We start from the raw sequence: 14529 nt of genomic DNA, 5'->3' as shown, positions 1-14529 counted from the left end.
GTCCGTAGTGCATACTGGTCAATGTTGTGGGACTGATCAGTGGTTTGTACAGGTCAGTGGTGTGGGACTGGTCAGTGGTGTAGGACAAGTCATTTTGTGTCTAGTGAATGGAGTAGGACATGTCAGTGGTGTTCAGCTGGTCAGTGATGTGGGACAGGTCAGTGGTGTGGAATCGGTCAATGGAGTAGGACAAGTCATTGGTGTGGGACTGGTGAGTGGTGTGGGACAGGTCACTGGTGTAGGACAGGTCAGTGTGGGACTGGTCAATCAAGACAGACAGATCAGTGGTGTGGGACAGGTCAGTGGTGTGACACTTGTCAGTGGTGTAGGACAGGTCAGTGGTGCTGCACTGGTTAATGGTGTGGGACTCCTTAGTGGTGTGGGACAGGTCAGTGGTGTGGAACTGTTCAGTGGTATGATTCTTGTCAGTGGTGTGAGACTGGTAAGTCGTATGGGAATAGTCAGTGGTGTGGAACTGGTCAATGGAATACGACATGTCAGTGGTGTGGACAGATCAATGTTGTGGGACAGGTGAGTGGTGTGGGAAATGTCAGTGATGTGTGAGAGATCAGTTGTATGGACAGGGCAGTGGTTTGGGATAGGTCAGTGGTGTGGGACATGGAAGTGGTGTGGAATTGGTCAGTGGTGTGGGACATGTCAGTGGAGTAAACAAGGCTGTGGAGTGGGATAGGTCAATCATGTTGGAAAGGGGAGTGGTGTGAAATAAGTCAGTGGTGTTGGACAGGGCAGAGGTGTGGGATAGGTCACTTTTGTGGGTCAGTGCTGTGGGACAGGTCAGTGGTGTGGGACTTTTCAACATAGGACAGGTCAGTGGTGTAGGACTGGTAAGTGTGGGTCTGGTCAGGGATGTGCATCTCGGTAGTGGTTTGGGACTGGTCATTGGAGTAGGCCAAGTCAATGATGTGGGACAGTTCAGTTTTGTAGGAGTGGTCAGTGTGGGATGGTCATTGTTGTGGGACTGGTCAATGATGTGGGTCAGGTCACTGGTGTGGGATTTGTCAGTGTGGGACAGATCAGTTGTGTGTGACTGGTCAGTGTGGGACTGGTCTGTGGTGTGGTTCTGGTCAGTGGTGTGAGACTGGTCAGTGATGTGTGACCAGTCAGTGGTTTGGAACTAGCCAATGAAGTAGGACAAGTCTGTGGTGTGGTACAGCTCAGTGGTGTGGGACAGGTCAGTGGTGTGGTATTCATCAGTAGTATTGGACAGGGCAGTGGTGAGGGATAGGTCAGTGGTGTGGGCCAGGGCATTGGTGTGGGAAGTTCAGTGTTGGATATGTCAGTGATGTGGGGCAGGTCAGTGTGGGACTCATCAATCAAGTAGGACAGGTCAGTGGTGTGGGACTGGTTAGTGATGTGGGACATGTCTGTGTTATGGAGAGGGCAGTGGTGTTGGATATGTCAGAGGGGTGGGACAGGGGTGTTACGTGGAATAGTTCAGTGGTGTGGGACAGGTCACTGTGGGACAGGTCACTGTGTGACAGGTCACTGGTATGGGACTTGTCAGTATTAGATAGGTCAGTGGTGTAGGACTGCTCAGTGTGGAAATGGTCAGTAGTGTGGAACATCAGTGGTGTGGGACAGGTCAGTGGTGTAGGATTGGTCAATATGGGATGGGTCACTGGTATGGGTCAGGTCAGTGGTGTGGGACAGTTCTGTGGTGTGGGACAGTTCAGTTTGGGACAGGTCATTGGTGTAGGACTGGTCAGTTTGGAACTGGTCAGTGGTGTGGAACTTGTCAGTGGTGTGGGACAGGTAATTGGTGTAGCACTGGTCAATGTGGGATAGGTCAGTGGTGTGGGACAGGTCTTGGTTGTGGAACTGGTCAATGTGGGATAGGTCAGTGGTGTGGGACAGGACAGTGGTGTGGAACTGTTCAGTGGTGTAGGACAAGTCATTTTGTGTCTGGTGAATGGAGTAGGACATGTCAGTGGTGTTCCGCTGGTCAGTGATGTAAGACTGGTCAGTGGTGTGGAACTGGTCAATGGAGTAGGACAAGTCATTGGTGTGGGACAGGTCAATGGTGTGGGACAGGTTAGTGGTGTGGGACAGGTCAGTGGTTTAGAACAGGTCTGTGTGGGACTGGTCCATCAAGATGGACAGGTCAGTGGTGTGCAACAGGTCAGTGGTGTGACACTTATCAGTGGTGTAGGACAAGTCAGTGGAGCTGCACTGGTTAATGGTGTGGGACTGCTTAGTGGTGTGGGATTGTTCAGTGGTATGGGTCTTGTCAGTGGTGTGAGACTTGTCAGTGATGTGGGACTGGTCAGTGGTGTGGAACTGGTCAATGGAATATGACAAGTTAGTGGTGTGGGACATGTCAGTGGTGTGGGAGAGGTCAGTTGTATGTATAGGGCAGTGGTGTGGGATAGGTCAGTGGTGTGGGACACAGATGTGGTGTGGAATAGGTCAGTGGTGTGAGACAGGGCAGTGGTGTGGGACTGGTCAGTGTGGGAAAGGTCATTGGTGTGGGGCTGGTCAGTGGTGTGGGACAGGTCAGTAGTTTGGAACTTGTCAGTGTGGGCCAGGGCAGTGGTGTGGGATAGGTCAGTGGTTTGGGTCAGAGCAGTGGTGTGGGAAGTTCAATGTGGGATAGGTCAGTAGTGTGGGACAGGTTATTGGTGTAGGACAGGTCAGTGGTGCCGGACTTGTCTGGGGTGTGGAACTAGGTAGTGTTGTGGGACAAGTCAATTGAGATAGCTCAGTTGTGTCGGACTGGTCAGTGAAGTAAGTATGTTCAGTGGTGTGGGGCAGGTTAGTGGTGTGGGACAGGTCAGTGGTTTGGGACTGGTCAGTGTGGGATAGGTCAGTGTGGGGCAGATCAGTGGTGTGGGACTTTTCAGTATAGGATTGTTCAGTGGTGTAGTACTGATCAGTGTGTGTAAAATGTGGTCAGTGTGGTCAGAGGTGTGGATCTGGGTAGTGGTGTGTGACTGGTCATTAGAGTAGGACAGGTCAGTGATGTGGTACAGAACAATTTTGTAGGACTGGTCAGTGTGGGATGGTCATTGTTGTGGGACTGGTCAATGTGGGCCAGGTTAGTGGTGTGGGACTGTTCATTGGTGTGGGCCTGGTCAGTGGTGTGAGACTGGTCAATGTAGGACAGGTCAGTATGGGATTGATCAATGGTGTAGGACAAGTCAGTGTTGTGGTACTGGTCAGTAGTGTGGGACAGGGCAGTGTAGGAGAGGTCAGTTGTGTGGGATTGGTCATTGCTGTTGGATTGGTCAATGGTGTGGGACAGGTCAGTGGTGTGGGACTGCTCATTCGTGGGGGACTGGTCAATGGAGTAGGACAGGTCAGTTGTGTAGAACTGGTCATTGGCATGTGTCTGGTCATTGGTGTGGGATAGGTCAGTGGCGTGGTACTGTTTGTTGGTGCCGGACTGGTCATTGGTGTAGGTAATTATATTTGTGCGGGACTGAGTAGTGGTGTAGGACAGTTCAGTGTGGGACAGGTCAATAGAGTAGGACAGGTCAGTTGTGTAGGTCTGGTCAGTGTTGTGAAACTTGTTAGTGGTGTAGGACATGTCAATGTTGCAGGACTGGTCAATTTTGTGGGACTTATCAGTGGTGAGGGACACATCAGTGATGTGGAACTGGTCAGTGGTGTAGGACTGGTCAATGTGGGACAGGTCAGTGGTGTGGGACAGGGCAGTGGTGTGGGACAGGTTAGTGGTGTGGGACAGGTCAGTGGTTTGGGACTGGTCAGTGTTGTGAGACTGGTCAGTGGTGTAGTACACGTCAGTGGTGCCAGACTGTTCAATTTTGTGGGACTGATCAGTGGTGTGGAACAGGTCAGTGATGTGGAACTGGTCAGTGGTGTAGGACAGGTCAGTGTGGGACTGGTCAATAGAGTAGGACACATAAGTGATGTGGACTGGTCAGTGGTGTAGGACTGGTCAATGTGGGACAGGTCAGTGGTGTGGGACTGGTCAGTGTGGGATGGCCAGTTGTGTGGAACTGGTCAGTGGTGTGGAACTTGTCAGTGTTGTTGGATAGGTCAGTGGTGTAGTTTGTGGGACTGGTTAGTGGTGTAGTACAGGTCAGTGGTGTGGAACTGGTCAGTGGTGTAGGACTGTTCATTGGTGTTGGAGTGGTCAGTGGTGTGAGATTGGTCAGTGTAGGACTGGCCAGTGTGGGACTGGTCAATGGAGTTGGACAGGTCAGTGGTGTGGGCCTGGTCAATGGTGTGAGACTGGTCAGTGTGGGACTGATCAATGGAGTAGTACAAGTCAGTGTTGTGGGACTGGTCAGTAGTGTGGGACAGGTCAGTGTAGGAGGGGTCAGTTGTGTGGGACTAGTCATTGGTGTGGGATTGGTCAATGGAGTAGGACAGGTCAGTGGTTTGGTACTGGTCATTGTTGTGGGACTGGTCAATGGTGTGGGACAGGTCAGTGGTGTGGGACTGCTCATTTGTAGGGGACTGGTCAATGGAATAGGATGGGTCAGTGGTGTGGGACTGGTCACTGGTGCGGTATACGTCAGTGGTGTGGGATTGTTTGTTGGTGCAGGACTGATCATTGGTGCAGGTAATGGTAGTTTTGTGGGTCTGGTTAATGATGTAGGACAGTTCAGTGTGGGACTGGTCAATCGAGTAGGGCAGGTCAGTTGTCTGGGTCTGGTCAGTGTTGTGAGACTGGTCAGTGGTGTAGGACACGTCAGTGGTGCCGGACTGTTCAATTTTGTGGGACTGATCAGTGGTGTGGAACAGGTCAGTGATGTGGAACTGATCAGTGGTGAAGGACAGGTCAGTGTGGGACTGGTCAATAGAGTAGGACAGGTAAGTGATGTTGGACTGGTCAGTGGTATAGGACTGGTCAATGTGGGACAGGTCAGTGGTGAGGGACAGGCAGTGGTGTGGGACAGGTTAGTGGTGTGGGCCAGATTAGTGGTGTAGGACAGGTCAGTGTGGAATTTGTCTGGGGTATGGAACTAGGAAGTTTTGTGGGACAAGTCAAATCTGTGAGATAGCTCAGTTGTTTCGGACTGGTCATTGTAGTAAGTCTGTTCAGTGATGAGGGGCAGGTCAGTGATGTTGGACAGGAGAGAGGTGTGGGACTGGTTAGTGTGGGATAGGTCACTGGTATGGGACTTGTCAGTATAGGATAGGTCAGTGGTGTAGGACTGGTCAGCGTGGAACTAATCAGGGTTGTGAAATTGGGTAGTGGTGTCAGACTGGTCCATGGAGTGGGACAAATCAGTGGTGTGGGACAGGTCAGTGTTGGATGGTCAGTGGTGTGGAACAGGTCAGTGGTGTGGAACTGGTCAGTGGTGTGGGATAGGTCAGTGGTGTAGGACTGGTCAGTGTTGGATGGTCAGTTGTGTGGGACTGGTCAGTGGTGTGGGATTGTTCATTATTGTGGGAGTGGTCAGTTGTGTGAGATTGGTCAGTGTGGGACTGGTGAATGGAGTAGGACAGGTCATTGGTGTGGTTCAGGAGAGTGCTGTGAGACTGGTCTGTGTGGGACGGATCAATAGAGTAGGAGAAGTCAGTGTTGTGGGACTGGTCAGTAGTGTGGGACAGGTCAGTGTAGGAGAGGTCAGTTGTGTGGGACTGGTCATTGGTGTGGGATTGATCAATTGAGTAGGACAGCTCAGTGGTGTAGCACTGGTCATTGGCATGGGACTGTCATTAGTGTTGGACAGGTCAGTATTTTGGGACTGTTTGTTGGTGCAGGGCTGGTCATTGGTGTAGGAAAGGTCAGTGGTGTGGGACAGGTTTGTGGTGTAGGACAGTTCAGTGTGGTACTGGTCAATCGAGTAGGACAGGTCAGTTGTGTGGGTCTGGTCAGTGTTGTGAGACTGGGCATTGGTGTAGGACATCAGTGGTGCCGGACTGGTCAATATTGTGGGACTGATCAGAGGTGTGGGACAGGTCAGTGATGTGGGACAGGTCAGTGGTGTGGGACAAGTCAGTGGTGCTGGATGGTCAATGGTGTGGGACCGATCAGTGGTGTGGGACAGGTCAGTGTAGGACAGGTAATTGTGGGACTGGACAATGGAGTAGGACTGGTCAGTGATGTGAGACTGGTCAGTGGTGTAGGACAAGTCAGTGGTGCTGGATGTCAATGGTGTGGGACTGGTCAGTGGTGTGGGACTGGTCATTGGTGTGGGACTGGTCATTGTTGTGGGACTGGTCATTGGTGTAGGACTGGTCATTGGTGTAGGACTGGTCATTGGTGTAGGACTGGTCATTGGTGTGGGACTGGCCATTGGTGTGGGACTGGTCATTGGTGTGGGACTGGTCAGTGGTGTGGGACTGGTCATTGGTGTGGGACTGGTCATTGGTGTGGGACTGGCCATTGGTGTGGGACTGGTCATTGGTGTGGGACTGGTCATTGGTGTGGGACTGGTCATTGGTGTGAGACTGGTCAGTGGTGTGGGACTGGTCATTGGTGTGGGACTGGTCATTGGTGTGGGACTGCTCAGTGGTGTGGGACTGGTCATTGGTGTAGGACTGGTCATTTGTGTAGGACTGGTCATTGGTATGGGACTGCTCAGTGGTGTAGTACAGGTCAGTGTGGGACTGGTCAGCCCAGGTCAGTAGTCTTGGTTGTTTTTGGCGAAAGTTCTGTGAGCTGAGATCTGAATTCTGCACATACCCACCTTATCCAGCTCCTGTGTCAACAGATCTTTACACTATGATAGTTCTATCGAACCGGGAACACTTTAGTCAAGTCAGGTTTATATTCATCTGATTGCACAAATACAACCCGTCGAAACAGTATTCTCCGGTCCTCAATGCACCCAGACATAACAGATTATCAATACATTTGCAGGACAAGTACAACATAATAAATAAATATTGTTTTCAATCTGTCCATGTACCTGAGTCTCAGATGGCTAGTGTGAACAGTTCTTTTCGTCATTCCACATTCTCACTCCCCATGAGGTTATTCCACAGCCTGGTGGTGCTGACCTGATCCTCCTGTATCCCTTTCCCAACGGGAACAGCTGAAAAGTGTTGTGTGCAGGATGGAAGGGATCTTCAACGATTTTGCATGTCCTCATCGGACATTGATCCTAGTTGATCACGTCAATGGGGGGAGGAGGGTGGGAAGGGAACTCTAGTGATCCTCTCTGCCACACTGAATGCTCTGTGGATTGATCTCTGATCCAATTCTCTGCAGCAACTGTACCCCACTGTGATGCAGCCGGCCAGGATGCCCTCGTTAGTCCTCCTGTAGAAGGTTAACATAATGGTGGCCGGTGACCTTCCCACTTCAGTCTTCTCAGTAAGTTCAGTTGTTGTTGCGCCTTCCTGATGAGTGAGGAGATGTTGAGTGTCCACAATAGGACACTAGTTAAGTGGACTCCAAGGAACTTGGTATTCTCTTCTATTTCCAATACTGAGTTATTGATACATAGCAGAGACTCAAAGAAGCAGGCCCTTCAGCCCTTCTAGTGTGTGCTGAACTATGCTCTCTCGTCCTACTGACCTGCTCACAGACCATATCCCTCCATACCCCTTCTATCCATGTACCTAACCAATTTGTTTCTTACATGTCAGAATTGAGCCTGCATTTACCAATTCATTTGGCAGCTCATTCCACACTTTCACCACTCTCTGCGTGAAGAAGGTTCCTCTAATATTCTCTTTAAAATTCTCCCCTTTCACACTCGATCCGTGTCCTCTCGTTATAATTTCACCTAACCTCAGTGGAAAATGCCTACTTGCATTTACTTTGTACTTTCCCATCATATGCATCTCTCAAATCTTATGTGCTTCAGGGAATAAAGTTGTTACCTCTTTAACTTTTCCCTGTAATTCAGTTCTTCAAGCCCTGGCAACATACATGTAAATCTCCTCTGCACTCTTTCAATCTTACTGAAATTCTTCCAGTAGTTGTGACTAAAACTGCACATAATACTTCATATTTGACCTCACCAACTTCACTATAACATCCCTTCTCCACTTCTCAATGCTTTGATTTCTGAGCGCCAATGTTCCAAAAGCTCTCTTCTGTGAGTCTCCGCTATGTATCAACCACTTGAGGTTCCAATACGTAAGTGGTTAGAGCAGTGGTCTTGTAAGCCAGAGGTTGTGAGTTCATTCCTCACTTGGGCCTCATTTCTGTGAGGGGGTACTGGACCAATGTGGTGACTCTTGTCTTTCTTATGATAGAAAAAGTTAAATAATTTTGTGTATGTTACAGTCAAAATGTAGTATTAGGTGACAATAATGGATCCTTTCATGGAATTATGTATCAGAATTTTCCTAAATTCCTCCATTCTACCTTACTCCTCAGCGCTGATCCGTAAACACAATGTGTATGTCCTATTTTGGTTTGTCCTTCCAAAGTGCAACGCCCCACATTTGTCTGCATTAACTTCCCCTTTTCCTAGCTGAGCTAGATCCCTCTGCAAGTTTTGAAAGCCTCCCTTGCTGTCCACTACACCCTTAATCTATGGGTCATTTCCTCTGCTTTCTTTGCAGCTCATCCCCTCCTTCCAATGATGTGGTGATCAGACCTACACAGTAGACCAGCTGTGGATTATCTAATAGCTAGAACCTCCCTCCTCCTGGGCTCTGTGCATTGCCAAAGATTCCCAAGATCTACTTCACCTTACCTACATCTGCCACCATCTTCAGTCCTCCTCAGACTGGTGCACCAAACTCTGTTCCCCAACACTTCCTCACACTCCTCAATTCACTGTGACACACCCTGGAGATGTGAGAACCTGAAGCAGGACAATCTGATGGATGAACGCTATGGGTCAAGCAGCTTCAATTTGCTAAGGGCACCACCATCCCTGATGATCCTTGAAACATCGATCATGCTTTTCCTCCTACTGAGCCTGCTCGGCCCACTGAGCTCCTCCTGCAGCCTGTTCCCTCCCATTGATCTGCCCATCTCACAAATTAATCGATCTCCACCTCACTATCTCATTCTGCCTGGAAGTCAAAGTCTCATGGTGTTCCGCTAGCGTAGAAGGTCATCGTAGGTTACAACAGGATACACATGGGATGCAGGGTTGGCTGGAGGAGTAGCAGATGTAATTCTATCCGGATAAGTGTGAAGTGATGCAGTTTGGAAGGTTGAACCTGTGGTTAATGGGAGGATTTTTAACTGTGGAGGAACAGTGAGACCTTGGGGTCCAGGTCCATAGATCCGGCAAAGTTGTCAGCCAAGTTGATATGGTGGTTAAGAAGGCGTATGGTGTTCTGGCCTTCCTCAGTCGTGGGATTGAATCCAAGAGCTGTGAGGTAATGTTGCAGCTCTATAAAACCCTGGTTAGACTGCACTTGGAGAAGTGCATTTAGTTCTGGTCACCTCATTAAGGGAAGGATGTGGGTGCTTTACAGGGTGTTCAGAGAAGACTTACCTGGATTAGAGAACATGCTTCATGAAGTAAGGTTGGAACAACAAAGGATGAGAGGTGACTTAATCATTTTTTTTCTCCTGGTGTAACAATAGCAAATGCTGGAGGACATTGGTTAAAGTGAGAGGAGGAAAGTTTAGGGGAGACATCAGAGTTTATTTATTCAGAGAATGGTGAGTGCCTGGAATGCATCGCCGGGGGCGGTGGTGGAGGCCGGTACAATAGGGACATTCAAAGGACTCTCGAATAGGCACATGGATGTGAGAAGAGTAGAGGGTTATGGGTGTGAGGTAGGGAAGGTTTGGATTGTTGTGGAGTAGGTTAACATAGGTCAGCACAATATTGTGGACTGAAGGGCCTGTACTGTGCTGTAACATCAGTTGTACATCCTACATTAATATCCAAGTCAATAATGTACCTATTATTAAGACCCCAGTGTTAATCTTTATGGTACACCATTTGTCACAGACTTCCAATCACAGCAACAAGCCCCGCCATCACCCCCACCTCCTATGACCAAGCCAACTTTTAACCTGGGATCACGAGGGAATGTAATATTGGACTAGGTCTCCCATTTGGCCTTTATTGAAGTCCACATAGACAAGGCCAACCCTCACCAATGGGACCTGTTACCTCTTTGGAAATTAGAGAGGATCTTTTCCTTTGCGATCATTGTTGACTCTCTCCTGTTCAAGTGTGGAGTGATCCTATCCCTCAGAACTTTTTTCCAATAATTCCCCTCCCATTGATTTTGGTCTCCTACCCCAGTAATTAGAATAATATTCCAGAGGGCTGCAGGAACTCAGCTGGTGAAGCAGCGCCCATGGAAAGCAACAGGCAATCACCATTTCGGGCACGAGCCAAAGATCGGATGGACATTCGAATAAGATTCAAGATTATTTTATCGCCGTGTAATAAAACAGAAAATGAGATACCTGAAATTTCCTTTAGTCTATTTTAAGGCAGACAAAGATTCGCCAGGAGAAATTGCCAAGCGACCCTTACAGCCAGAGAAAGAGAAGCAAAGAGAGTCATCCCAGTCACTAAATATCTATGGATTTGCTGCCATCACTCCCGCAGCCTCCACAGTCACACAGACTTCAGTCTGAACCATCAGTAGCCCAAGCTCCCGATGCACACCCCTGACAGAATCAGGAAACCTCCAGTGCCCTGTTGCATCTTGGTCCTGATACCTGGTGCCCCTTCAGCCAATCTCAAACTGGTCTCCAGCTGTCCGCAGCCTGGTGCGAGTCCCTTGACTGCAGCCACCAATAGCCCACAGCCTGCGTGGGTTCCTTGCCTCGAGTCACCGACGGCCCACTGCGCGCGTGTTCTTCAGCCACAGAGCCCCCTCATTGGTCTGCCGCTGTGCTCACCATCCTGTGCATCATCTCCTCCTCTCAGATGGGGGGGGGCTGGTGGTGGTGGTCTTCCTGAGACAGTCCTCTGCTTCCCCAGAGTCTGTAACCCCCTCGGGGCTGCTGCTGATCATAGGTGCCGCCATCTTGGGCGCAGACCCCAAGAAGAAGGAGTAGGGGGTGGAGGAGCACAGGCCTGTAGACAATAGATAATTGGATGCAAGGTGCGGGGAGGAAGGATAGAAACGAGCAAGGAGGTGAAAGGGGAAGGGGCAGAGGGCTGTGAAAGATGCTCTGGGGTAGGAGGAATGGAAGGGAAGGGATAGAGAGCTGGAGGAAGGGAGGGGTGGGTAATGGCAGAGAGAAGAGGACAGGAGCCAGACAGAGGAGGGAAGATGAGGGGGGAAATCTGTGCTGCCTGTGAGGAGTTTGCAGGATCTCCCCGTGACTGCCTGGGTCTCTTCCAGGTGGCTCCAGTTTCCTCCATGTTTCAAAGGTGTACGGGGTGAAGGGGGTAATTGCTCATATTGGTCTATCTGGGCAGCTTGTGGGCTGGAAGGGCCTGTTACTGTGAGGTATCTCTGAATTTAGTTAAAAATTAAAAATGGAACAAAAATTCAGGACAACAAGATGAGACTTAAATTTTGTATCAAATAAGTTTCAAAAATACAAGAAAGGACAACAAAATGGGGCAAGATGATGGGGCAGGTAGTAGAATGTCCTGAAGGTAGAAGTGGGAACAAACTGGAGCTCATATCCAGGCTAAACCCAGGTCAGCTAAGTTCAAAGCAAAACAACACAGGTCAGTTTAAGGCACAGTTCACGTGGTATCAATACAGACAGGGGCAAAAATAAGCTGGATATAGAGCAGGACTACAATGTATAGGGCAGGCTTATTAATAGTCGTTAGCACCGTGAAGGAGGGGCCATTGATGGAACATCCGCTGAGCAATAACCTGCTGACGGGAGCTCAGATTGGATTCTGCTGAAGTCACTCAGCTTCCAACGTCACTGCACCCTCGATCCAGGCATTGGACAGAAGACCTGAACCCCACAGGTGTGAGAGTGTGGCATCAGGGAGCCCTGGTTAAAATAGTCGGAGTCAAGGGATCCACTGGTTGGAATCGTACCCGTCCCCGTCCCAGGAGTCAAAGGGCAATCCTCTCAACTCCAGGAGCTGCTCAGGCGATGTTCTGGGCCCAGCCATCTCTGGCTGTTTCATCAACATCTCCAGGATCAGAGGTAGGGGTGTTCACGGATAATGGTGCAGTGTTCGGTGCCCTTCGCCATTCCGAAGACATTCACGTCCAAACACACCAAGGCCTGGCCAACCTCCAGTCAGGCCTAGAGGTGGAAAATGACATTCACCCCACACCAAGTGTTAGGTGATGGCGATATCCAATAGAGGAGAGCCCAGCTCTCAACCCCTGACATTCAGTGGCCATGCCCATCACTGGACCCACCATTGCCATCATCCTTGGGGTTATCCCTGATCAGAAACACATAGATGATGCAGTTACAAGATCAGATCAGAGGCTTTGATCTTTAAACCGCCGCCATGGCCAGGGGCTCTTGGGAATGTCAAGGTAAGGCAAGTAGGAACCCTGAGTTTGGGTTTGAAAGGGAGTATTAAAGATTTCGACCAGAAGCACCCAGCTAGGGTGCTGAACTGAGGCCCGTCCACCCTCTCCAAGGCTCAGGTCAGGGATGTGAGGGAACACCATCCAGTTGCCTGGGTGAGGACAGGTTCAACAACACAAGAAACCTGACACCAGCTGGCTTGATAGACACCCCATGCACCTTAGAGTACAGGAGGATGAGGGGTGATCTCATAGAGGTGTAAAACACGATGAGATGTATAGATCACAGAGTAGGGGACTTGGTAACCAGAGGACGTGGGTTTAAGGTGAAGGGGAGAGATCTAACAGGAACTTGAGGGGTAACTCTTTTTACGTGGTGTATGGAACAGGCTGCTGGTTCGATAAGGCAGGTACTATTGCAAGTTGGACAGATACATTGATAGGATGGGCTCGGACAGGGTTGGTATCATGGCATTCACGGACCTGCCCTCCAAATGGGTAATTGTGCCCCACCCACCCACAGTGTCACCAGGGGATTGCGAAGTGCAAATGAATCACGTGGTTTCGTCTCCACGCCCTATAAGTACGCCCATTTGTCTGAAATGCCAGAGGAATGGGAAGATGTGACAGTGGCGAATGAAGGAGGTCTATGACAGGTTTGGCTCTCAACCCACCCCACCCCTGCTGAGTGAGTTCTCAAATGGCAGTTTGTGCCCCCTCCCCCCCAACCCTTGTGGTTACCCTAATCCCCCCCACCCACCCCGATTAGATCACTTCTGATGCTGATTCTGGGTTCCGAGAGGTGGGGGCCAAATGCAGGCAGTGGGCTAGGGTGGGTGGGACATTTTGGTCGGTTTTGGCAAGCTGGGCTGAGGGGCACAGGGTGACTAGATAACCAATAACTCATTCCACCACCCACACACAGTGGATGGTGTTTGTACCGTCCACAGGATCCACTGTAGCAACGCTCCAAGACTGTCCTGTATTGTAGAGGACCTTCCAAACCCACCACCTCCACCCACTGGAAGATTAAGACACCCCACCTACAAGCTACCCTTCAAGCCACACACTGTCCTGTCTTGAGAATATATCATCATTCCTTCCTAAATGGATAATAGACGTCGTAACAGGCCCCTTCAGCCCGTGTTGCCTAATTAACCTACAACCGCCTGCACGTTTCAAATGGTGGGAGTAAATCCACTCAGATACGGGGAGAATGTACAAACTCTTTACGGAAAGTGCAGGATTCGAACCCTGGTCACGATCGCTGGTGCTATAACAGCATTGCACTGACCTCTACGCCAATCGTGCTGCCCCCAATATTCACAGGTATCACACTGCAATAAAATGTAACTGGCAAAACAGTTTAGGCAGTCGTTTTATGGGGTCAAGCAGTTCCTAATCAGAGGTTCAAAATCCTGATAGCTGTTGAAATGAAACCGTCCTTGAACTGTGTGTGCTGGTCTTCGGGTTCCTATACCTTCTGCCCGAAGGTAGCAGTGAGAAGTTGTGACCAGGGTGATGGGGGTCTTTTATGATGTTGGCTGCCTTCTTGAGGCAGCCCCTCGCGTAGGTGGCTCTCCATCTGTCTTTCGGCCTTGTTGTTGCCTCTCCCATTATCTCTCACTCCACCACTCTTCCTCCCCATCACCTGCCTCTGCTCCCCTCTTGTAGGTTCTCTGAGTGTGTAATCAGTGCCCTCTCTCTCCTCTTCCAGTCGCTGACCATTTCTGGGAAGACTCCGCCAACCACTTCTACCGAGACTTGGAGCCCTTTACGGACAGTCACTTCACGGAGCTGCAGAACGTGCAGCCTCCGCAGCTGCAGCAGCTGTACCGTCACATGGAGATCCAGCAACTTCACAGCCTGGAGCCCCTGCCCATCACAGGCAACTGCATTAGCACCCCCGCCCATTACACCAAAGCACAGTCGTTGGCGACCGCCAGCTTCGCGGCTCCCCAGGTAGGACACGGGCCAATCCCTGCCCAGTGGGCACTGAGGGGGTCAGGGTAAGCCTGATGCAGTGATCATTCCCACAAGTCAACGTCAACCAGAGGCCGGTCCTGACGTGGCGCAGGCTGACAAAGAAACAGAAGACGTTTGGACAGGTTTAAGGATGGGAGGCGCTCAGTGGGGTATAAACCAAATGGAACTGGCCCCGAATGCCAATGGGTGAATGCATGGATGAATTGGGCCGCAGGACCTGTTCAAATGATTCAACTGTATGAAGTAGAAGGGCCTGGCCAC

At 50.2% G+C, this 14529-nt stretch overlaps 1 protein-coding gene across 1 annotated transcript in view; it reads left to right on the top strand.

Moving 5' to 3' along the window:
- spi1b (Spi-1 proto-oncogene b) overlaps nt 1-14529 on the top strand; it is a 92311-nt gene that overhangs the window by 67396 nt on the left and 10386 nt on the right. Inside the window, exon 3 of the mRNA XM_069894374.1 lies at nt 14000-14244. Within this exon, the coding sequence (XP_069750475.1) occupies nt 14000-14244 (245 nt within the window). The remainder of the gene's footprint in view (nt 1-13999; nt 14245-14529) is intronic.

The sequence above is a fragment of the Narcine bancroftii genome, chromosome 1 (assembly GCF_036971445.1).
Source record: "Narcine bancroftii isolate sNarBan1 chromosome 1, sNarBan1.hap1, whole genome shotgun sequence".
NCBI classification, from domain to species: Eukaryota; Metazoa; Chordata; class Chondrichthyes; order Torpediniformes; family Narcinidae; genus Narcine; species Narcine bancroftii.
The sequence above is the reverse complement of the archived record's forward strand: the minus strand, read 5'-3'. Positions and strand labels throughout refer to the sequence as shown.